The sequence below is a fragment of the Zophobas morio genome, unplaced genomic scaffold, assembly GCF_036711695.1.
Source record: "Zophobas morio isolate AGI-343-1 ecotype UQ-CSIRO unplaced genomic scaffold, CSIRO_AGI_Zmor_V1 ptg000005l, whole genome shotgun sequence".
NCBI classification, from domain to species: Eukaryota; Metazoa; Arthropoda; class Insecta; order Coleoptera; family Tenebrionidae; genus Zophobas; species Zophobas morio.
In genome coordinates this window covers 7,389,835-7,415,179 of record NW_026972110.1, presented here as the reverse complement: position 1 = coordinate 7,415,179, position 25,345 = coordinate 7,389,835, and the positions used below count along the sequence as shown (strand labels likewise).

The 25,345-nt window shown below is 32.3% G+C and overlaps 2 protein-coding genes and 1 non-coding gene across 5 annotated transcripts in view; all 3 read right to left on the bottom strand.

Annotated features, from left to right (window-relative positions):
- Positions 1–20,361, bottom strand: part of LOC135122558 (neuroligin-4, X-linked-like) — a 399,568-nt gene extending 379,207 nt beyond the window's left edge. For 2 of the 3 annotated variants that reach the window (XM_064046822.1, XM_064046821.1), the window contains exon 1: positions 20,215–20,361. Coding sequence is in view for 1 of the 3 variants with exons in the window: in XM_064046820.1 (XP_063902890.1) it covers positions 19,831–19,863 (33 nt within the window). In the remaining 2 variants the exon portion in view is untranslated. Of the gene's footprint in view, positions 1–19,830; positions 19,881–20,214 lie in introns of those variants that run through there. The other variant, XM_064046820.1, reaches the window with a different exon arrangement.
- Trnaq-cug (transfer RNA glutamine (anticodon CUG)) lies at positions 16,402–16,473 on the bottom strand. The gene has a single exon. It is a non-coding gene; the product is annotated as a tRNA-Gln (tRNA).
- Positions 20,362–22,325: 1,964 nt separating the features above from the next.
- Positions 22,326–24,916, bottom strand: LOC135145299 (uncharacterized). Its single transcript, XM_064077422.1, has 4 exons — positions 24,509–24,916; positions 23,920–24,317; positions 22,776–22,819; positions 22,326–22,396 (listed from the first exon to the last, which is right to left on the bottom strand). The coding sequence occupies exons 1-4, from the start codon at positions 24,914–24,916 to the stop codon at positions 22,326–22,328; spliced, it is 921 nt and encodes a 306-aa protein (XP_063933492.1).
- Positions 24,917–25,345: the final 429 nt, after the last annotated feature.

The window sequence follows — 25,345 nt, the reverse complement described above, 5'->3', positions numbered from 1 at the left end:
AAAAAAATTTGGAAATGTAAGTTGACATAAACGCCAAAAGTAGATGAATTCATCTAAAATGTATGTATGACTGGAGTAAACGTACGTTTAAAACTAAATTTAGAAAATCTTCAATTTAAGAAAAGTATGACCTTAAATGAATATCCAAACAATCTACATATAACAAGGTAATAATGAATCAATCATTTTTCTTGTGGCAAAAACTAGAGTTTCCTAGAGTTAGTACGTTTATTTCCTTTCGAAAACACTAAAATCCCTTTTATTCGTATATGTTGCAGTGTTTTCGAAACGCATTAATATTATTTGTAATACTATACATTATTATATAATTCTTTTGTGATTCTTATACAGTAACCGACCACCCTGAAAAATTTCACAAAACCACTTTAAAAATTATTAATTTAACTAGTGATCGTTAGTTTATTAAAGAACCATTGACTATTGACACATGATGTACAAATTAGCAAAAAAAAAAAGACAAATAAATAAAAAAGGATGTTGTTGTAAACAGTGTTTTTCATCAATTGATTATAAGTTTGGCAATTAATAAACGTTTTCACGCAAAAACAATGCCCTTAACTCTTACAGATGTCTCCAAATTGTCTCTCTGTTTCTGTTATTTTGTTAAATTAAATTTAATTCTGCTTTTATTTGACTTCTTTTTTTTGCTAATTTATACATCATGTGTCAATAGTGAATGGTTCTTTAATAAAATAACGATCACTAGTTAAATTAATAATTTAAAGTTTGGTTTCGTAATTTTTTTTAGGGTGGCCGGTTTTTTTGCCGGTCAGTGTATATTGCACTTTAAATTTGAAGTACGATTTAAGAAAAATTGGGATGACATCTTTACAGTAGCAATAAAGTATGCGTAAAATTTCAAAGCAATCGGTTCAGAAGTTTCTAAGATAAATTGTAAAATTTCGTTATACAATTTTGCACTTTTTTACTTCCTGAGCGTAAGCTAAGAGAGTACAGTAATCGAGTGCATCGGCCGACTAGCTACTTTTATGTTTTCCCGACCTTTCATGACCCCTAGAGTACGAAGAAATAGGTCTTCCTTTTCCGAATGTCTGTTTATCTGTCCGTCTGACAGATAATCCCCGAAGCCACCAGACCGATTGTTGTCAAATTTTATGTTTTTTTTTTATTATTTAAAAGTTTTTAGTATATAAGTATTTAATAAACACAAGATATTAAAACTACTAATAGTAATGTATTATCGACAAAATTTATTTGAGTTCTAATATCAACAACGCCGTTTGGAATACTTTACTGCTAAGATTAGTGCTGTATTTAAAGCAAGTTTATCTTTTTTTATACAACTTTCTAAATGTCGTTATTACTACAAGCTGTTAGCACGGAAATAGTAGTTGCAGTTGTTAAAAAGATTTTTACACTGGTAAACCTTCCCCTTTATCCCGGTAATAAACGAAATGAGTTTCTTTCAGTTATTTTAACTACTCATACGGGAATAGACATAAAAACATAAAAAGCATTGTTAGGCCCATATAATCTCATTCAAAAAAAGTGAATGCGTAATTCCACTAGGAAAGAATGGGACAATAAAGGAGAAAGGAAGGGATGTAACAGCACTTGAATCACCGTTAATTTCCAACAGTAAAATTTATTTAAACCGAGTACAGAATGAGATCTTGCGCTGGGTGAATACTTGAATAATTTATGGAAAAATTGGTTAATTTTAAAAATGTGGAATGTAAATCGAAAACGACTACATGCATTTGACATGAATTTATACTTTGTTGTTAAAGGCCTTTAATGCAGTTAACTGTGCGATGTAGAGTGTGAACGTAAAAAATCGTATTTACAGACATAGTATTCGTTTCTCTTTTATCGCGAATAAATTGTTTTATATAACAGCAGTGTTTGATTTAGCTTCATCCAATAAAGCAAATCCATTACACAGGCAATATAAATTCCATCAAACAATTTTATATTGAGTTGATTATAAAAAAGGTATGTGGATATAAATATGTAAAACATGTCTTAAGGGGTCTTTAAACTCAATGTTCCTGTACAATTTAAAAATTACAATGTAGACCACATTTAGTGTAAAAGAAATAAAAATAAAAATTGCTAAATTTGGAACCTTACAAACCCAAAAGTAAAAAGAACATCATAAAATAGTTTGGTTAATGAAGATTTATTTCATCAACTATGCGTTAATCAACCTTCTTATAAAAACGTGAGAATAACGGGTTCAGAAATGTGTTAAAGAATGATGAATGTGGGAAAAAATATCGCTAACTTTATTGACGAAAAAGGGATTTAATTTTTCGTATGAAAGATTCATTAAATTTGGAATCTTTTCAATGCAAAGGTGTCAAGTTAAACACTTCATCTTCGACACTGTACACAACGTTCACTAATATTTCTTTTTGTTTAAATATTAAACAACTTCTCCCACAGCAATATAAAATTTATAAAACACGGCTAGGACTACATAAATGTTAAATTATGTATATTTTAAAAGCCTTTGTTCAAGTAGCAAAGGCCATTAGCCATGAAAGTTATTATAGATTTTGAATATAATTTTCACGTTTTCAGCTGCAATTCTTTTTCTACTTTATTGATTTTACGCACGTTGCGCCTTTGTTAATTACTGAGTAAAAATAAGTCATTGCAACTTCATCATTTGATTGGTGTTGATATAACAATACGATTTAATGTTGTCTGAAATACGTTATTACTTAAACGCTTTCAAAAATGATACTTTGCGTAGTAGATATTATGATTTTAACTGAAATTCAAATTATGGACCCTAAACCCAGGACCGCCACCGAGTAGACCAAAGCGATAAAACGCCTTTGGCCAAAACCATCAAGTCAGCAATTTGGAGCTGTTAATGACAAATACAAATTCCTAACCAATTAAATTCTCGAGTAAATTTTTCTTCCACAAGTTACTGTGGTGTAATAAGCTAATCTATTATAGTAGTTTGCAGTCCAATGCAAGCTGTCAACATGTAGATACACTATTTGTTATCGCGCGTTATTTTAGAAAATGTAGAGGAACATCAGTAATCTCCATGTTGTTTCTGGGTTCATTCCGCATGATATACATCGGTCCAGAGTTGTCAACCTTTCTGTGGTTACCTGGTAAAACATCCTGAATAAAATATTTTAGATAAACACAGTTTGTGGCATTAACTCGACTGAAATACATGTTAGCGAATAACAAATCTCTCAAAAAGAAGTCTTAAACGCTGCGGATGACTCAATTGTAGTTTTTTCCTTTTAGATCCATATTTTATGTGAATTTATAGTCCTGCTGTTTAACATGTCAAAACGAAATTAAAATAGTGCCAGCATACGTGACTAATTAAGCTACCAAATGGCACACAGTCTGCGCTACTTACCAATAAGAGAAAAACTGGTTTAACTTTTCGTTTACGTGGTAAACATTTATCTTCTGGCACTTAGTTTACACCCTGGGAAAACCTAAGTGATAAAAATTAATTATTTATGTTAAGTCCCCATAATACATACATATGTTCACACAAACAACCTCGCTTGTTATGTGCCATGAAGTAATAAATCATGTTTAATTAGGTCAACGTTGTTTTTAATTATATAAGATTATTGCACCTTGTTCCATTCAAAACACGGAAGGAATTTAACTGTACGAGAAGACTAACTATTTATTACACATAGTACAATGGCATTAATATAGTTAAAAGCTTCCTGAATTCCTCCTGTACATGAGTCCCTACAAAAAAACAAGGTGCTCTATTTATTATAAATTTTAGTATCATAACATAACACGGTGCTAGTAGTAGGGGATTTAACGGTCAGGCAAGAGGATATTTGCCCGGCGGGGTGTAGCTCCCACAGATCCTTTTGCTGTAAAGTAAAAATCAACACATTTTTACACTCTCTCACAAACCCTGCTTTGATTTGATCTGCACTTTTATAAATTAGGTTTTTATAATTTTGAATCAATATGACGACCTTTTGTTTTCATTTTAGCCCTATTGCTAAAATAGACTTTGATGTTGTAAATTAATATTTACAATTTTTAAGAAAATTTTATTTAGAATTAAAATATAAAGTACTTTTTCATTAATGCAATTTGTTTTTCTTAGAGCTCCATTCCTCAAAAAGACCCCGGTGGTATGTTGCGTCGTAGGCGAGTCGGGATTTTTGGGGATTAAGTATGACAGCCTCTTGTGCAGCAACTTTAATTTTAAGCAGAATGCCGTCTTCATCTGAATCACTCTTTTTTTCGAAACACAGTAAAATAACCACATACTTTTAAAATGAAACTAAATTTCAAGATCGTTTTTGTCATTTATTAGATAAACGATATCTATGAACGACAGTAACCTAGGAAAATATTTTCAGCCACCTAAACATGAATAATTATATACAGGGTGCCGCATCCAAGTTTGGACACACGAAATTAACACGGGGAATCACTTGAAAGCTATTATTGAGTGATATACTGATATATTTGTGGAGATAAAGGAGAGCTATCGGCCAGTATTTTTTTTAAATCGTTGCATTCACTGTAAAAATGGCGTTAAAAATCGTATTTTGAAATTACTGTTAATTAGCCATGGAAAATCGAAATGTCAAAATGAATTTAGAAATTATTCGTCGATTCTCACTCAGAAAACACTTTTATCACGCAAAAAAAAGTTCACTGTGCAACTTGGTATATAAATAGCTATTTTCGTATTTTTTTTACTTATCCTATCTTCTCACAATTTAAAAAGCTTTAAATACTGTTTGCAAAAATTTCTTCGTTTTCTTCAAACAAACAAAAAATAAATCTTGTAACAAATTACGTTGTTATGCGTATCTTTCAATCAGAGATTTCGTGATTTAGTAACTATTAAGGGATATTTTTTGTTTTTCCAAAAAACAGTTTTGATAAATAAACCTGAAATAATTCAAAATGCAAACGGTAGCGTATTATTATTATGCATTAGCATTAAAACAGTGGTTCGTTTTGCAAAACAGTGATTTAGTTTCACAGCAGAGCTAGGATTCGTAAAGTTTAACATACAAAGTTAATTAACAACTTTCTCAAGGTATAACAATATTGTAGCTTGTTTCAAATTTCAGGATAATTAGTCGGTTTAAACGGTGGTTTTGCATACGTTCGAAATCGTCTTTAATCAAATAATAAAACTGTTATTTACTTAACAAAGATGCATGAGCAGGGTAATATAAAATTATACTCTTTATGTAGGACTAAATCATCGAGATCCATTACATCCTACTACACACTGAAATCAAATTATTCTACAGATAGCAATAAATTCTTGGTACCGAATGAAACTGGGTTAACTTTGCACATCAGTTTGAATTACTAGTTTTTTATCTATAATTATGTTTCTTTATAACGCTTCTGATGGACGATGGGCTGGGTAAATTTTATAAAGTATTCTAGGGTCTGACGAATAACAACAATTTTATTAAATGAGTTAGATACTTTATTATTAATTGAATTGTTTTATTATCAATTATAAATAATTAATTAAACAAAATTACACATAAATCTACATTTAATTACTATTATAGTACATTATTTTTTTAATTCAATCAGTATTTTACCTGCTGTAACAGAATACTATTACACAAATTAAATTTTTTTCTAAACAGCGAAACAGCTTCTATGCTCTAATGGCTGACTCGCAAATGACGACGTTTGCCGCTAACTTCAAGTGATTGGTTTACGTCGAATAGATATGGTAGGTTTTGAGCCCTGAAAATAAGGCGCAATTTAAATTGCAAGACGACGATGTTGTGTGCGCCACATTAAGTAGAAAAATATTGTTATTTATTTATTTATTTAAATTTAAATTTTGTTGACTCTTTACACTTGTAAAGTATCCTTCAATATACAGAAATTAACAGTAATTGAGTAAACTAATATTTTAGAAAATCTGATCATTCTACTGTAAAAATACAGTCGCAGCCAGAAAATCTTGGACGTCCGAGTTTTCTGGTCGCGATAAGAGAATGACATTTTAGACAAATAAGGACGGTTTAAAAAATGCAATATAATATATAATGTATTTTGTAATTATAATCGAATAACGCTTTTTATGTATTTATTATTATCATTAATAATTATTCAATATACTTGACAATTTTATCTAAAATACACATGAATGCATGAAGTTACCCGAGTTTTATACAATAACCTGAATAAGTATATCATTAAAATGTGATTTAACCAGGAGACAACTGTGTTAACCTTAACTCAGCGTAAACAAACATCTACCATGAACAAAGGAAAAACAATTAAGAGCATAGCTTTACTCCTTTACGTTTTGAAAATCATGCAATGAACTTAAATGAAACTTGATTTGCAATTTATACAAGATTATGTGTTATAAAGGTGTGCCTTACAGCCTTTTGGTACTACATAGTTAATTTAAATATTAAATATAACACACGAAATAAAAAAATAAGTAACTGACACAATGTAAGCGACAAACTAAAAAAGAAAATCAGAAGTATTTTTGACAAACATAGGAAGGCCTCGGGTACCCTTTATTGCAAAAATTATTACGTATTAGACCATATGGGATGACTACTGGACTTTCAAACAATATTCAGACCTTAAAACATCATTTGATATCTCCTGTGTTAAAATAGACACAGCAACATTTCGATTCTCACACCTGAAAAACGCACACTGACGTTTTGAAAATAATAAAATTTGAACAATCGCCACTGCTGCATGGTCGCTAAAGAAGCAAAAATTCTAATCTTTCAGTTTATTTCCCTTAGTATGTTTTAACACAAGAAAGTTTGAACTGAACGAAATTTATTTGCGATCTTCGTCAACAATTAGGTAGCATCAAATCCTGTCAGAAGCTCTGAACGTGGGTAAGCAAGCGGTTATCAGGACCGTGTATCCTAAGTTATTTTCAACTAAAGCCAACTACAACTATGTGGAAGCAGAACATCAGAAATAAATTTTTGGGCGCCTGTTGATTTAAATTTCGTGTTTATTTTGATTCATTTTTTTTTTAATTACGTTACAAAAAAAACTTTTTGCTCCATAATTTATTAACACAAATAATAATTTACACGCGTGTACCTGATTTGTATTCTGTTTTTCTATGCATTTTCGACTGTGTGCAGAAGAATAATTATTATGTATTTTTAAAAATGTTTGGTTATTCGTGTTTTTTTTTTATTTAACGCTAATCTAAATAACGTGACATGACTTGTTGAAGTGTTGTGTTACCGATGTTATCAAAACACAACGGTATGTGTAAAATTTTATTTATTGCAGAACCAACGTTATGAAAATTACAACAGCCCGCACTGCTCGTAATAAAAAAATAAAATAAAATTTCACTACTGTTTGTACTTTTAGATTTCAATATATTTTGCAGAAATTGCTACACGCAACTACTGTTGGCCAGTCGTATCTCAAATACCTTGCAAGTTTAACTGTTAATCCGAGTATTAATCAGACTTTTGTAAAAGTTCAATTTAAACCCTTGTTTCCATTAAATATTACGTATCTCGTAAAAATGTGTAAAACAACAAATTAATCTTAGATAATTAATTACTCCTATCAAAATATTTAGCTCAGTCACGTGGAAAGGCTGGCATCTGAATATCCAAATTTGAATATAAACATGAAGTCGTATAAACAGTTCTTAAATCACAGTTTTAACAAAAAATTTACATATCTCAAGACCATAACTAAAAATTTATTTTTACTGTTCCTGGATATTTTATTTGTTAACAACAGTAGCAAAAACTAGCTTCTGCATGTGTATTTCAAAGTTTCTTCATCAGTTATAAAAATGTATTAATCCAGAAAGAAAAATCCGTAACGCGTCAAACGTGTACTTAACTTAAGTTCACTTCTTTGCTACTTGACACATAACTCATGTTCCTGACTTGATACATAAATAACAATTACTGGCTCCTGAAGGTGACATGCTTGTAATGATAAGTACTATTATATGTAAAGACAACTAACTACTAAAGCTTCGTATATGGGCATAATATGCCAAAAATCATTATTTTTTAAAAAACATAGTCACGGTTTTTCAATTCTGGTTAGGTTTATATTAAATAAATTCTTGTACGCACAATATCACAATTTAACAGTGCAACTGAAAATGTAAATCTAATCCAGTAAAATCACTAGAATTTTTAACAAAATGATGCATGTTTTTTGCACCCTTTAAAATATTAAAAATATATTTTATTATCGTACTTTAATTGAAACACACAGTTGTCAACACTAAATTAACTTAAAAATTTAGAACGTTCACACCGTGTTGACGTGCTATGAATACAGACCGCATGACAATAAAATCGAAGCCACAGTTTTATTTGCTGAATTCTGATAACTTGTGAAAACACGAAAAACTAAACCATATGCAGAAGTCGTTTCTAGTTCGAATGCATCAATGATAAAATTTTCTGACATTAAATCATTTTTGAGTATTGCTGTGCCATAAGTTAACTTCATTCGCTGCGTCATGCACATGTCTTGTAGATGTTGAAGGCGAATTTTCCCAAACTAAGTTACACAGGGTTTCAAAACATTAGAGAAATGTGCATACTCCACAAGATTATTGGAAAACTGTTCATGGAATTCATCCCAACTGACCTGAACAGAGAACTGCCAGACACTCTTCAACCATAAAAACGAATCATCACCTCATAATTCACTTGTAATAAGAAAAATATTTTAACAATATAAAGAAAACTAGATTGGCCCGACACCGTGACCAGCTCACAATTCAGACTTAACACTCTTAGATCTCTTCCTGTCAGAATGCATTAAATACCGATGTATGATTTAGAAAAAATTTCAAAAAATAGAATTAAAAATAGTTTGTACCTCTTTAATGGGCGATACTAATCAGACGATACAACAATTGCTTTTGAAACAGAACTTATTGTTCTTTAGTAAAATAGGAAGAAAAGAATGCCTTATTTCGCTCAGTTTCCATTGTTTTATAGTTACAGGCTTTATTATTTTCTTATCAGCTGAATGTAATCGTAATTTAAACGTCTCGTCTGGCAAAATTCGATAAAAATATGTCTAGTATATGCTATATTCCGGATTAAACCCCCTTCAAGCTAAAAATAATGGCGTTTACAAATTTCAATAAATCTATCTATTTCGGACGAATACCTCCGTAGAAGTTTATTTGAAACACGCATTATCATTTATCTACTGACATGTAACGCCAATTTATCAACTTGGTTATAAATCCTCTTTCCACAGAAAGGCAAAAAAATTCACCGCTGGATTTAATATGATAATTACTTGTAGATAGAAGTTATACCTTATATTTGCAGAGAAACGTACATACATTGCAAGTGTATAATTTTTACTTATTTCATGCATATTTATGCGCATATTTTAACCAAAATTTATGCACTTAATTCCGGACTCTAGTTACTACGCATTAAACATTAGTTCTTTTTAACTTTGTTTATAAAAAAACAAGCGTCACCCAGAAACACTTTTTCTACCTTTTACAAAGTAAGTAATCTTAGCGTAAAAATGCATTCTGCCTCCTACGCTCCTTATGCATGTTGTCGCTAAAATTTAAAATTTAATTTCGATCCATAACTAATCCACCAACACAGCACAGCAGCAGAATTTTTCCTGGCAATTTTGTGGCGTCACTTTTTATTTTATTTATTCATGATGCTGAGAGGTTATTAAAATTTTAGCATGTGTCTAACCCGAGTTTGATTAATTTCTGTAGCATCACTTGCCAGTCTTCGGACGTATATGCAGCCAGGAACGTAATACATCATCTCGAGACGTGAAGCAGGTGCCTTTACGACTACTTCCCAGCAGGGTATAATCAGTGCAGGTTTGCTCAAGAGACTTAGTGATCCCTGCTGCCGGTTACCTAGGGACTGCCACCAACCAAACCCTCTATGTATATTACCAACACCTCTTAAATCCGTAAACAAGCAAACTTATTATTACAAGTATCGCGTATATACTAGTCCCCAAAGGGTCGACCTTTTGTCCTTACCATAAATGTCGTGATAGCATGCAATTTTTCCCCCAAGGATTTAATAATGATTCTAAGGAAACAGAAATTGAATAATGTGGATATATTTGGAGAATAACGTGAATATTTGTCTTCGACACAATACAAATAGTTGTAAGTTGAAAAGAAAATTCATTTAGTAAGTAAACTGGGCCATATTTTATGGTAATGTGTTATATCTGCTATCTGTTTATCTTTTAGTGCGTGACCTCGATAGTTGGAAAGGATTTTTATATCCAGGAATCCTGGATGTTATGTGGCAACATATCTTTTATTCAGTTTTATCATTCAAGGTAATTTATTTAATGACAACAATTAATTTAGAAACAATAAGGATAATGCATAAGCTAGATTTTGATGGGGCCATTTTAACATTGTATTTGCATTTCCTCCAATGATAACTCAAAAACACTTCATCCAATTCATCCAAATTAGGTATACACAAAATATCACAAAATTTCCACTTGATGAATTAAAGAAACCACTAACTAAAGGAGCAAATATAATTACAAGGTTGACTGCATAAACCAAAACAACGTGTTCCTTACATATTACAACATATCGTATTCGAGGGTTGTTCACTATATTTTGTACATGATATAATATACAACTGTTGACATTTAAATATACAAGCAACAAATTCCAGTAACTACGCGCTCATTATCTTGAAACATTAACTCAAGCTGGAGTCAGTGCTGCAGAAAATATTTAAAAACACTACCAAAATGAAGTTTAATAAATAAGAAAAACATCAACAGATATTTGAGGAACGGCAAGAGGATAAAATTTACGAAATGATGATGGGAAATATAAATTAATAAGAGAAATGTTGTTGTTTTTATTTTATTTACAGACAAATGTACATTTTCGTTGTGAAGTGAACAGATAAAATTATAGGTAATGGAGTACCTAAAATCAATATTTGGACTTACCAAACTTGGATTGAAATATTATGTCACCAGATTTATTGGACCAACAATATTAGTCCAACAATATTTAAACACTGTGTTCCCAAATCATTATATAAGTTGTATAACTGGCTCCAATTGAGTTTCTTCTATTGGAGTTATTTTCTGAAATAGGGTAGATCATTTAGAAGGTAAAACGGTAACCAAAATTTGTCTTATCGTCCCCACCAACAATAGGATGACATCATCTCCAAAATTTACAATAGTAAATATTAGGAGTATTTAAATTTGATAAAAAAATGTACTCCTGCACCTATGGTCTACAAATCTGTATTGAGTTTTTACATTGGCCATCCACACAACAATTACACAACATTTTGGTATTTAACTTTGAAACAGCAAAACCGAATGCTATGAAATCACGCGAGCGTTTTAAGGTAATCGTAAATATGGTGAAACATTAATCAAAATACGAAAAAACAAAACAATCTATTATTTGAAAATAATTTTAGTGCACGCATCTCAAAAAACCGTATAACTTTGACCTGTAAACATTTTATCGTACTCTTCGATTCCGACAGTTATTTGAGGTAATATTATTGAAGACTACGACCCACTCAATAAAGAAATGACCACGCTAGGACCAATATTTCGTGCCATTTTATTTCCTCTTCTTCAAAGTTACAATTGGTCTTTTTTTTTCCTAATGATTAATGAGATATCGAAAACCGCACGCTTACTGACTCACCTTGTATACACTCAATCATCGAGCTCTCGTCAAATCTCCATAGCTTTTTTCACCTTCATTAAACACAAACTTTCTGCAAACAATTAGGACATACTTAGATGCTGTACAATACAAAGTTTTATAAACTACGTAAATGGACTAATTATAATGTCCTTGACACTTCATAATAAAACTACGAAGGTGAGAAATGTCTAGACCCTTATGTACTTCTTCTTAAAATTTGGATTCTCCGCTAACAGATGCCTCCCTTAAACACGTAGTGACAAAATATTTTATTGCTGTGACGGTTGAAAATTTCTTAAGATATTGACTGCTACTTCTAAAATAGGTACTAATTCTGAGATTTTCAGATATGCTGCAGTCCAAAGTACGCTAGTTCCGGTGGTTATCTTTTCTGACAACGAGGCAGATAGAAACGAAAAACCTGCACTTTCATATTCTGTGCGCTGTGAAGCGAAACCAATATGATCATCAGAATAAAACTCATCTCTCTGCCTTCCACTGGAAAATAGATGCAACTTTAATTTCAAGAAAATGTTGTTTGTTTATTTGTTTAAATTAATGCCTCCTTTGTTTGGACCTTATAGTTATGCAAATGCAAAAATTTATTCCGTTAATAAAATACATACATTCACAGAAGTACTTAATTACTGAAATGCATGTAACTTGTATTTGGCACAACACATTTCAGTAGATTATTGTGCATAAAACATTATATTTGCACACACATTAACGAAACAATGAATAACGAAATAAATTATTAAATCGATTATAACCAAACATAACACGAGTAACACTACTACAAAACACTGAACAATAGCTACTTTTTGTGAATACCAAACAAGGGAAAATTGCATCGGCTAAAAAACAGAAACATTGTGCCACTTATTTAGTTTATGTTTATGTCACTATAAACTGAACAGAATTTAGCTTTTTATTCCGTCAATCAAAATACCTAATGTAGTTGTGTTTTTGATAATAAAAGGTAAACAGATTTTTTCGATGTAGGTCGCATAAAATACATCATAACAATTTTACCAACAAACAATAAGTATTTCCTAATAATTTAATGACGCCTCTGGTCACAAGTTAATCTAATTAAAAATTATACTATCCCATAAACAGACCTTAGAACAGAGGCAGCTTTTCATAACTAAATGGATATCTTCTTATACATATCATACTTAAACATTTGAATGTTTAAGTATGATATTCCCACTTGCTATAAAGACCTGCGTGATATAATATCCAAGTTCATTTTCTGTTTGATGTCGATAGTAGAATGAAAAAAATATGTTCCTTGACAGTTTACTATTGAAAATATCTATATATGATCCTTTGTAGAGAACCATAAGTACTCTAAAATTTCAGAAACTTGCAGCAAAAAAAGAAGTAATAGGATTATATTGAAAATAAAAAATAACGTAAGATGGCAGCGACTACTGCTATAACATTTTCGATGCTTCTGTTATGTCTCCTTGCTAGCACAAATACTTTTTGTTTAAGAATTTTTTTTTTACAAAGACGCTTATTTCTCTGATAAAAATAATATACCGAAAGAAAAATACCTCTCTTATTGTTGAAGTCAATAACATTTTTCAGTAATCCCACAAATAATTTTGATAATAAACAATTGATACATTATGTATTTTCCTTCCAATAATTCCAAGGTTTCCACTCGAGCAAACGAACGATGATAAAGATGAGGGTATCCTGTTCCATCCCATTAGAGGAGCAGCGCTAATACGATTACGCTATTCTTTATTTCATGAGATTTTTATAAATAAATCAGCTAAGGGCTTCCTGAAACTGTTGCACCTGAATAAATAGACACTTAACCGGATGTAACGACTGATGTTTAAGAAAATACGAACATCAGAGAGACGATCTCCACTTTTAGCCTTCTACCTAATTAACGAAGTAATCATTAGTTGGAACGTGCACTTAATTTTACGTTGTTAAAGACGTGTTTAAAGTTATAAAACATTATAAACACTTGCTTTATTATTTAACCAGCGTGGCAATGACTTCGTTAATAAGAACGAATAAATCTTGTTATGAGTTGACAGTGTAGGAATATAATTAGGTAAAATGACATCTAAAACAAAATGATTTTTTGTTGCTAAAGGAAATAAGAAGCTGATACAGTGAGTAAAGATACAGTATGTAACACTTTACGAATTTACGATCAATACAGTTTTTAAAACCATCACATTCTCTTAGTTGCATACTCATGTTAAGTAGAGGTCCTTGTAATTGCTGAGTTATTGGGTAGATAATGTGCCTACGTATAAATGTTCATCCACAACTGAGAAAATTCCTCTTCGTCTTACTTCAAGAGGGAGCAACAAATATCCACTTTGTGGCGTTTTCGGTAAACATTAATTACGAAACCAAATAAATTACACTTCTCAGTAGCAACTAGCAAACACCATTTACAACTAAAATGTTTATTTCTACTGGGTCGTTACGTGGGAGAAAGACCCGGAAATATTTGAACAAATTTAACACGGCAATTTTCTTTAGAAAATGAGTTTTTTTTCAGCTAAAATATGGGCAAATAGTTTAAATGCATAATGCATACATTCTGTCAAGCCATTTAACAAGTTATGTTACTGATGTCTGGTATTTTTCATACTTGTGTGATTAATCTGAATTCTGACGTATAACTCAATAACCGTAAATAATAACCCAAATTCCACGCGTAGTTGCTACGTGCTGATTTCATTTCCACCTTCTAGTTCGAATTGCAAACCAGCTGCAAATTTACAAGTATAAATTCTCCAGAGAGCAGGTACATAAAAATTGATTTCTTATAAAAAATTAAGTAGGATATGGTATCAAATACCATATTTGTATATTAAATTTTTGACCATACGTTGTTTGCTTTGCACGAAAGAAAATTCCCACGGAAAATTCTCTTTAAAGGTAGTAAATATTACGTTTTTTCCATAACCGTAACATCAAGCGCAGACTTTTAGATGGTTCATGTTATTAATGAAAACTAAGCAGTGTTATCATTATCAATTACCTGTAAGGGAATGTGGTATCACATTTTGAAAGATGTTAAAAACATTCTTCCACATTTACGATAGACAAAATTTCGTTCGCAGTTTTTAGCATTTGATAAACTGCTTGAAGTAAAATGGCTTTATTATTTAAATCAATAATATATATTTAAATTTTGACAAATGAAGCACCTAAGTACTTACTTAAAAAACCGAACGAACATGTTTAGTCATTATATTGTTTTACAGTATTGGAAAGAAAATAAGACAAATGATAAATCAAACAAATTCAGCAAAGTATTTTCTTCAGTTAAAGGACGTTGATCAGTAGTTATATTTCGGAGTAATTATTATAATCACCAGAGGCAAGACTCCTGAGGCTAACTTCCAAGTTAAGTTCCAGCTTAAGTAACTACGCCTGAAGTAACTCTATATACGTAAACAATTTTTGTTATCTGAATATTTTCCTCCATAAAACTGAGTTTGTAATGCGATTATCTTTCCGTTTTATATTTAATGTGTAGCCGCTGGATTGAATTTGAAGGAAAAACTAACCCTTTAGTTGGCTAATAATCACTTTCAAGTTTCGCTTGCTTCAAAATCACCTATAATTTTTTTCTTGTATTCTTATTGTATAATAATCTATCCCTAAAATGACTAATATTTTAATAAATTTTAGTTACCGAAATATTTCAACTATTCAATTGCTTATACGAGTGACTAAAGAAATGAACGAGGCAGTTTATTTTATTGATCAAATCAGGAACTGCTCACTTCATTTTCCGGAAAACTGGGATTACCGTACAATTATTATTAGTATTATACTGACTTTAAACTGTGTGTCCTGGCTAAAATGTTTATGACGTCATCACAAATTTTTATAATGGAAAAACTCACTTGAAACATACGCATAACATGGTTTTTTACCTTTATTTTAACACCGCACCCATAATTATCCTTTTTTTGACCCATGGGGTTATCATAAAAAGTAAAATTTTGCAAAATTAAATTCTAGGATTTTTCGAACAAGCAGGATTGGTTGACTATACCTTACAACATTTTTTAGGGCAAAGCTAAATTCAATATGTACTCACATATGTAACTTCCAAAACATTGCATTCTTCTGTTTACATGAACAACATTTACCTAGTACCTTGCCTCATTTTTTTTAACTATGAGAGTTGTTGGGTTTTCTTCAGGGTCTAGGACTTAAATATGTAGTGAAATACACTAGTGGTTAAAAAAATCATGTATCCCTCATCCATCCAAAGTGGCACAAAAGAGTAACATTTTGAATCGTTAAACATGTGTCCATCAACTACTCCAATATTATGAAATGTAAATTCTTGTGCATCAGTTTTTCAAAATGACATTTAATGTACGGCCAACGTACGTAACAGCTTCATAAAATATTGACACTACAGAAGCACGAAGTGCTGTAGATATTTGAAATACAAGTTTTATCAAAAGTGTCAAGAAAAAGTCATCCACGTAGCGTTCACACCGAAAGCTTGAAGAGAAAACGTTATTCATAGACTCGTTCAGACAGCGTTTCCCGACACTTGTCGATTCACAGTGATGTCAGAAACACGAATTTTCCGAACTTATTCAAGGAAATTAGAGTACAAGAAAAAAAAATTAAGCAAAAGTTTTAAATAATTTTTTACCATTAATTTATAAATAAAATACTATACTTTTTAATAAAAAAGGTTCCACCGAGATTTGAACTCGGATCGCTGGATTCAGAGTCCAGAGTGATAACCGTTACACCATGGAACCTCTGCACTAATCTCTTATCTGGTATTGCTGGCTTGAAACATTTGGAAATCGAAAACATACCTCCATTTCAAATTGTCTAAATTAAGAAAAAATATGGAAAATTATAAATTTTATGATTTACGAATTCAGTTTATTTTGTTCTTACTCTAACGTACGACACAGAAAGTTATAACAGGTGGATAACTAGCAGGGATTATTTGCTCAATGGAACAGAATAATCCTTCCCTCACTTGACCTTTTTAAGGAAATTTATAGACTGATGAGTTATCAACTAGAAAAATCGATTTTGCCCAAAGTTAACTATTAATCATAAATAACAGAACTTCCTAAGATTAATAATATAAATGAACGCAGTGGTCCCAAATTGCTTAAGTTCGTTATGGAGAGACATCATTTTCAGCGGTTAATAAAAGTGAGACCATGTGGTAACATGCTCTACAAAGATAACATCAGTTTGTTTTCAAGATTTAATAAGGTCAAATAATCGTCAACAAACATCAACTAAGTATTTTTGTTTTCTCTTCAATTAGCCTGTATGTCATTAGATATGTGTTCAATTGAAAAAGCCATAAGTTGGCGTTGCTTCTTTTGATAAAAGAAAAAATAGGGTTATGTTGTGTCATTTCGCCTGTCAGCTAACTGAAATTTTAAGTTTATTGTAAACATACTTCACAATGTTTACGAAAAATCAGGACCAACGTGAAAATTTTTTTAATTGAACGCCCTATAAGTACCAGTTCCTTGAAAATCAATAATCTATTAAAACATTACCAGAAATAAAAATATTATGCCTATCACCACACCAGTTGTAAGAAAAAATGTGTGTGCAACAAAAGCGAAAAATGTATTAACCAACTATCCACCGGTATGATCCGGACAAAACTAAGAAGCATGGTTTCAAATTTATTCCAAAATCTGAATTTTTCAACCCCGAATCTATAGAACCGCAAGAATTGCAGATTTCTAACCCTTTATTTATCTTATAAGATCGTGCTCTCGGGAAAGTAGTCAAAACGTTATAACTAATTTCCAACACTTGCTTGTTGTCTGTGATTACAGTACAGCTTACGCGAAATATAATCAATATTACAGAGTGTCTGAAATCTTTTGTTAGGTTTAGAAACTTTAATATTGACTTTTGCCGAAGTAATTAATTAAAAACTTAATTACTTTTTATCTCTAATAACTACCAGCAAGACGTGCGGAAATAATAATCTTATTGACAGCACATTTTGCAGTGAAGTAAAAAGTTGTCAAGCCACCACATGTAATTTTGTTATGTTTTTATTTCTAGATGATAGAATTAGAACTCTGAAAAGAAATCTATCCCTGGGAAAATTACCGTTTCGCTATAAAATTCACAAATACGAAGATTTTAAGATGTTTGACAAATACTAAATTAAGGCAAATATTATAATTAATCACATATATGAAAAAATAATTTCCATTATTCTTAAAATTAAAAAAAATATATATACTTTTCCGTGATATAGTAGCAATAATTAAAAAATATCTGTAGATTTTTCATTAAAGAACAAATTTACCATCTAAATGTGTAGTTACGAGTTGTTATTTGTTGATGCTCACCATTCCAACTAAAGGACGTGTTTATTCTTGTTGAGAAACACATTTCTCGTTGTAGAAACATAGAAAATAGTAAGTTATTAATTTATTTTTATTACTGTAATTGTCAGAAAAATGTTATAATTCGTAAACTTCAAATTTCAAAGTAAATGAAAGCTATTATCGTCCTTTTGTAGAAATGCAAACAAATAAAAAAGCAGCAGAACATCAGGCAGTGAATGTGATTTACCACGTTGATATATTATTTTTGTCGTTGGCGAAAATCTTTAAAAATTACGTATATCCGTATAATAACGATAAAAAAGTACGCACATTAATCCTTAACGACAAATTGCGGACGACTTCACACACAACATAAAGCTGAAATTTTGAGGATGTAGCGAACATAAATAACTCAGAAGACATAAGTTTGTGGTGGTTAAATAATATAGAGTAAAAGGGGGAATGTGCCGAATATCAAAATTACAAACCCAAATTTTATATGCAAGACTAACCGAGAAAGCATGTGTGAAAGGATTACTAGAGAAAACCATCGTCGAGGAAGTTTTACATTTAAAACTGATAATTTCTCGTCGTTCTATTTTTATACAAGTCAGCATAAGGTTATAAATCAATATATAGCAAGCCCGTGTTTTGAAAATTTCCTTTAGAAAAACAAACGTAAATATTACGTCGCCATAAAATTACAGTCTGTGAAAAGGGAAAAACTTGCAAATACAATTTCATTCATATCGACGTATTCATCGACGTATTCTAGGAAAGATGAGAGCCGAATCATGACTTTCTCGACAAATCCAAGATAAAACAGAATTTTTCACCACAAATCAGTTCTATCACAAAGCTTATCATATCAAAAGCTCCTGCGAGAGCACACTCAGAAATGACCGACAAAGATGACGGACGAGAAATTTAAGGGAACTTCCTTGGAATGATCACTTTTTTTATTCATCTACTTTGAAGGATCGACTGAGACATTTTTAAAGAAGGTGAACCGTAGCGCTATTTTAATAAGGGTCAATGTGACAGGAAATATCGATGTAAATTGCAAATTTAGATTCACGCGCATAAGGTCGTTTGTTACTACCCTAATACGCACCTAAAAAATTTTCAATTAAGCTCCTCAAAAAATATTATAGAGCTCCGTTATGTCCTTCTCTAAAAATGGGCCCTTAATACTTTACGGCGCATTATTGGAGGCTTAGTTTCAGTATCCTGTAAAATCTTCTGATAATAGGCTATGGCACAATTTACCACCGAAATATCCATAACGGAAAATTAAGATGAATTTTTGTGGAGCTTGGGATAATCTTAACACCATAAAAAGTATTTATTGTGAAAGAATGCGGTTAATCTCAATTTGTCAAAATGAACACCCCAAAATTTTCGGATAATAATCCTTAAAAAGCCCAATTTATCAGTTCAGGTTTCCAGATTTGTGCTAATAGAGGGACGGTTTCCGTAAGCTCGTTATTTAAATTCGATGATAATTGTTACTTTGTGGACGTAACGGCCTCCACACTACTTACTCGGTGATGAATTTTAAAAGCTTCGCAAACTTTTCGTATTAAAATTTTTACATGTAGTCGTCGGCTCAGCAAAAACTCCCCCTAAAATAAACAAGCATATTCATTACTTCTTTTTTTTATTGAAAACAGAATTTGCATCGGGTACTTGGAACTTTTAAGCTACATGTAAGGGGTTCACGTAATGACTAAGCGACGGATCTTGTTAAAACTTTCTGAATGATTTTAGTTTAAAAATTTTTAATCTCACCTTAAAAGCTGTATTACAACGTAATTTTTCCATTAAGTTAATTCCGTTCTTTTCTCCATCACGAATTCCAAAAATTACATGAAGATCTCAAATCGTTTGAAAAGGGTCAATCCCGAACGATTCGATTTTTCAATAAACGAAATTCTTTTAATTCCTCTGATTTGTCCGTCTTCGGACAGACAGAGCCAACAGCAACGGATTTATTTAGGTAGAAATAAAATTGAAATCAATGATGAACGCTTTTGAGATTGCTTTTAATCAAGACTTGAGTCACTTTTACGGTTTGTGGCGTCGCAACGGGGCAATTTTTATGAATCCTTCGTAAATAACGCAATTTATAGCAGATCTCCGTACGTGTGTAGCTAGAAAAGCAGTTCTACTCGCCTTAGACGTGCAGTGTCTGACTGACTTAAGTCGCGTTCAAAGCCGCACTCTGATTGGCTGAAAAGACACACTCAGCACACAGCACACAGTCGGCTCAAGAGAGCTGTAGCACACGCGGACTTGGTAGCAAGGGACGCTGTGCGTCGCTCGGCGTCCGTTTCACCACTGAAAGTGGAGGCTGTAGAAGCTCCACCTCCAGCGCGCACCACCAGGATCGATCCCTAAAACCTCGGTGTATTCTCGCTGTCCGCAAGACCACCCAACGCATTTGCGACCGCTTATTCTGAAATGTGTGCCCTAATGTATTAATATTTTCAGTCATTAAGTTTTGCATTATCGATTTAAGGGTCGCGTTTGATACATATGCACGTTGTTTTAAAATTATTCGCATGAATATTAAAGCCGACGCGAGATTTACGAGGCTCCGCTCTCCAAATCTGCTTAGTTTAGACCTGCATGCATGTTGTTTACATTCGCAACCGGAATTATTACGAAACTTAGGTACGATGTATGTTCATACATGGGGTTATGAAAGCTTTCACTACTGTCAACGGTCGGCACGAATCGCCAGAGGATACCAAAATTTCAACAATTCGCACCAGATCATTATCAAGATTGCAGCTGGCATTGATTGCTGAGATTGCTTCATAACGTTCGACTTGGCGTTTCTTGATTCATTTCGTTGTAGTCGCACTTCACAACAGAGACATAAATATTGTGTTCACTGAAATGCTGTTACTGTTATGTGGAACGTAGTCCGAGAATTTTGCTTATTTCATATTACGTTCAATAATTGTCTTGGTCTGCTGCAGTTTCATCTGTAATAGTTCCCGGTTGAGAGCTTTAAACTGCTTGATTGAATATGATGTGTGGCAGTCGATAAACGACATACCCTTCCGAGTTAAAAAGAATAAATGAACAATATCTCGAACCATGTTAAATCTTAAATTCCATAATATTCGTCAATAAGAAATTCTATACCTCTCAGAGTTGTCCAGCGGATAGGTGGAGGACTTCCAAAAGAAATTCATTTCAATCAAAAATGAAAGCATTATTAGCAACAAAAGTCGACATTGAAAATATCTTTTATTCTGCTGACAAGAATGGGCACCAAATTACTTAGATTTGAGGACCAATTTACTTTAAGATATCACTAGATAACTTTTATGTTGATGTATAAATTATATTACTCTAAAATAAGTGTTATTTTAGTTATTTATGCTAAAATATTGTATACTATTACACACAAAATACGCCGGAACATATCAGCCCACAAGACCGTCAGGTGGAGTGAGTTACTTTTCTCAAATTACGTATGTAAATATCACACATATGACAAAACTTTAACCAACATTCCACTTAAAGTGTATTTATTTAAACATTTTTCATATGTCAAATTGATATTCTACAAGAAATTAAAGAAAAAGTGTTATGTGCGTATTATATTATAGTTTACTGTCAAAACAGTGTAAGAATAACGACAACAAAGAGTTTCATTCAGTCTAAAGAATGGAAAAAATGCAAACTGTGGAAAATCTGTAAGTGTAAATTATAGAATTCGGTTTCGTGAGTTTAAATTTTTTTATGATAACATTGATAACTACTATTAATTAAATTAAAGATATGGGCGGAATGTTAAACTACAGACACGAACATGGTATGCGTACATTTCAAGTGATGACGTCAGCAACTTTTTAGTAAGGACATAATATCAGTTTCAAGAAGTACAGTGTAATACTAATACTAACAGTAATACCTTCCAAAATTTTGGGAAAATGGTGTGAACTGTTCTTGATTTGATCAATAAAATAAATTACTTCAGGCATTCATTTTTTTTGCGTTTCATTTTAGATTGGATTTTTCTAACAAATTTTGAGACTGCGTTGTAAAGTTTTCGAGAGGATGAACACATAAATTTTGATTAACTATTTGCCAAACTTCGTTTACAAGATACCAGATCATTGATAAAAAATTCAAGTCGAATTCATAAACCACAGGTACACCATTTACAACATAAAATTTTGAGACGACGTCACCAAATTGGAAGTGGAGCTGATTACACAAATTTGGTTTAGCGCTTTACCATCTACATGATATTCCTAAAATAGGTACTACACCGTTATGAATTGCCCGAAACGACCACTGTGTACGGCGCTCAGTTTTTTCTGCGGCAACGCGAATTCTTAAACACAGCAGCCGATTTCGTCAAAAGGGGAAAAAGGGATACTGGTTACTCAGCGCCAGGTAGTTAGTAAACAAAAAGAATGTCGTCTGAAACTATCAACTTCCAATTCAATTCCAAAAGAAGGAATGAAAATTACCACGAACTTTACTGTAAGCTAAACTAGGTGTAACAAAATTAAATGTCAACTGAAATAATTGGATTTAACTTAACTCAACATCAGCTGAAGGCGGCGCTTACGTAAGCTTGGTTAACAGCCTATTTAAGTAGATATTGAAAACTACAAGATTTGAATGGAGCCACAAGGGTCACGAAGAAACATACCCTACGCTTGTTTGATATTTTTGGCTCAAATACAAAAATTTTGGAAGGATCTAACCTTGGCTGCCGCTTCCAGAGATGACGGGGGCTAGGAGAGCGACACTGGAATAAAAACCAAAGTTGGGCGATCAACCGGCGTGCAGGCAAAAATGTCGAGGTCTACAAATGGTACGATTTCCCTCAGTATAGGAAGCCCCAATACCTAAAATCAAATCGACGTCGCGCAACGGTCAAAAATCGGCTTGTAGTCGACAAAAAATTCAAATCGGCGTCGTGTTCGGTACACCAGAAAGCCCTAAAATTTGGACGTGGTTTACTATGTATTTGAACAAGAAGAATTTCAATTATTGCTATCTCAAATGGATTTTGATGGTTTAAAACGCGACAACGTGGTGGTTAACGGTGGTAGAAGGAATTCGTGCCCCAGGGAACGAAAAATACCATTATTGTTCACCAAACGAGGGATCGGGAAAGAATCAAACGATCGACTACAAAACTTTCCAAAGATGGCCTGGATTCACGCAAATTTTCCTTCCAATTCGAAACGCCAAAAATGGAACACCAAAAGTGATCACAACTGTCACTCACCCCCCAGAAAATTCTTGTCGGAAAAGATTAAAATCCCAGAGCCGTTTATACAAGCTGGGAATAGGTAAAAATGACTAATGAGCCGTCGAACGTACATGAAAACCCGAACTGTTTAAGATGGATTTTTTGATTAGCATTCACAAGTTGCCAACACAAAGTACAACACCGGATGGAAATGTGACAAAGAAACAACAAAGGAATTTGTATCCAGACGATGGGTGTGTTGTCATTAAAATCATTTCTGTACTTTTCTAAGATTTATTAACTAAAACTAGTAACCCATATAACTATAAACTATATATATAATAATTCTAATACTGACATCATAATACATCTCACACTCTCAAAAGGCCTGCGTGTTCCACACTTATACCCGTTGGACATCCAGTTGCCTCTCGCAAACTTCATCACTCTCTAAGTTGACTTAACTACCTCAAGTATTTCGCTATTCCTTTGCGATATACCTAAACCCCTTTTTTGGGCGTAAATCGGTTTTACAACTGTCTTGTTGCTAACTGTGGCAATATGCAGGAAAGAACATTTTAAACAGACCGTTTGTTTCAAAATTGATTTTCTTTAAAATTTTGATGTGATAATAATAATAATAATAATACTTTATTCCCAACAGGTAATAATACACCCAGTCACAAGGAAAATAACAATAATTATGAAGTAGTGCAGTAGATATATGTTCAACAATGTCGTTAATAAACAATAAGAACAAAAGTGGTCCCAAATTAGATCCCTGAGGAACTCCAGATATCGGTGAATATATTTCTGAATAGAAGTTACGATATCGTTCTGACTGCACTTTACCAATAAGGTACGACTTGAATAGTTTAAGTAATGACTTCGAGAAGCCAAATTGGCGCAGTTTATCTAGGAGAATAAAGTAATCGATCTGGTCGAAGGCCTTAGAAAAGTCCATATACATCGCGTCCACTTGACTTCTACTATCAATTAAATGAGATACGTGTTGGGAAAAGCAAGCCAGAATCGTCACAGTCGACCTCTTCTCAACGAAACCATGTTGGTATGGTATTATAAAAGATTTCACAGATGAATAAATTAGCTTATACATTACTGATTCAAATGTCTTCACAAAATTACATAATAAACTTATGGACCTGTAGTTTTTTACATCAGCTTTATCCCCAGACTTGAATATGGGAGTAATGCAGGATTTTTCCAAAGTTCTGGTACCTGACAATCTTTGAGAATAAGACTAAATATTCTAAGCAAGGAAATCACAAAGATATATGCACAGTCTTTGAGTTGAAAGCTAGTAATGCCATCAGGACCGGATGTAAATGTGTTCTTACAGTTTTTTAAGGCCAAAAGAATATCTTTTTCAAGCAGTGAAGTAATAGCAACTGAAAGCTGAGCTGCTGTTTCATTCGTAGCGCAAAAAGGAGCTAAACAATCGGACTCTATATAAACATTGCTAAAATGACGAGCAAAAGCGTTAAATATAGCTTGTGGACATGATAGTTCTCTGTCATCATAGCGCATTAAGCCAGGAATACGTGTGCTACCTTTTTTGTTATGAAGAAACATCCAAAATGACTTAGGATCTATAGAAATATTATTTTCAATCTTGCGCATGTACATTCTATAAGCATTTTGAATAAGCGCTTTACATTTGGAACGATAGAATTTAAATAAATTATGGTAATGAGCAGTTTTATATTTTTTATACAGTTTGTGCAATGAGTATTTAGTGCGTATAGCATTTTTTATTTCCTGATTAAACCAGGGAGGATATTGTCGACGGTTAGTATTCAATTTGATTTTAAATTTAGGAACAGCAAGATCAAAAATTGCATGGAGTTTGGCATAAAAAAGAGAACAAATTTCATCAACGCTACCATCGGTATCTAGGAAATCCCAATTGCAAGAGTAAAGCATATCATAAAGAACTGGAAAGTTTGCCTTTCTAAAGTCCTATTGTTCTAGATTATTTATAGGGAAAGATTGATAAAGGGGAGTTACAAATTTTATAACTATACAAAGAGAAGGATGGTGAACATCATCATCGAC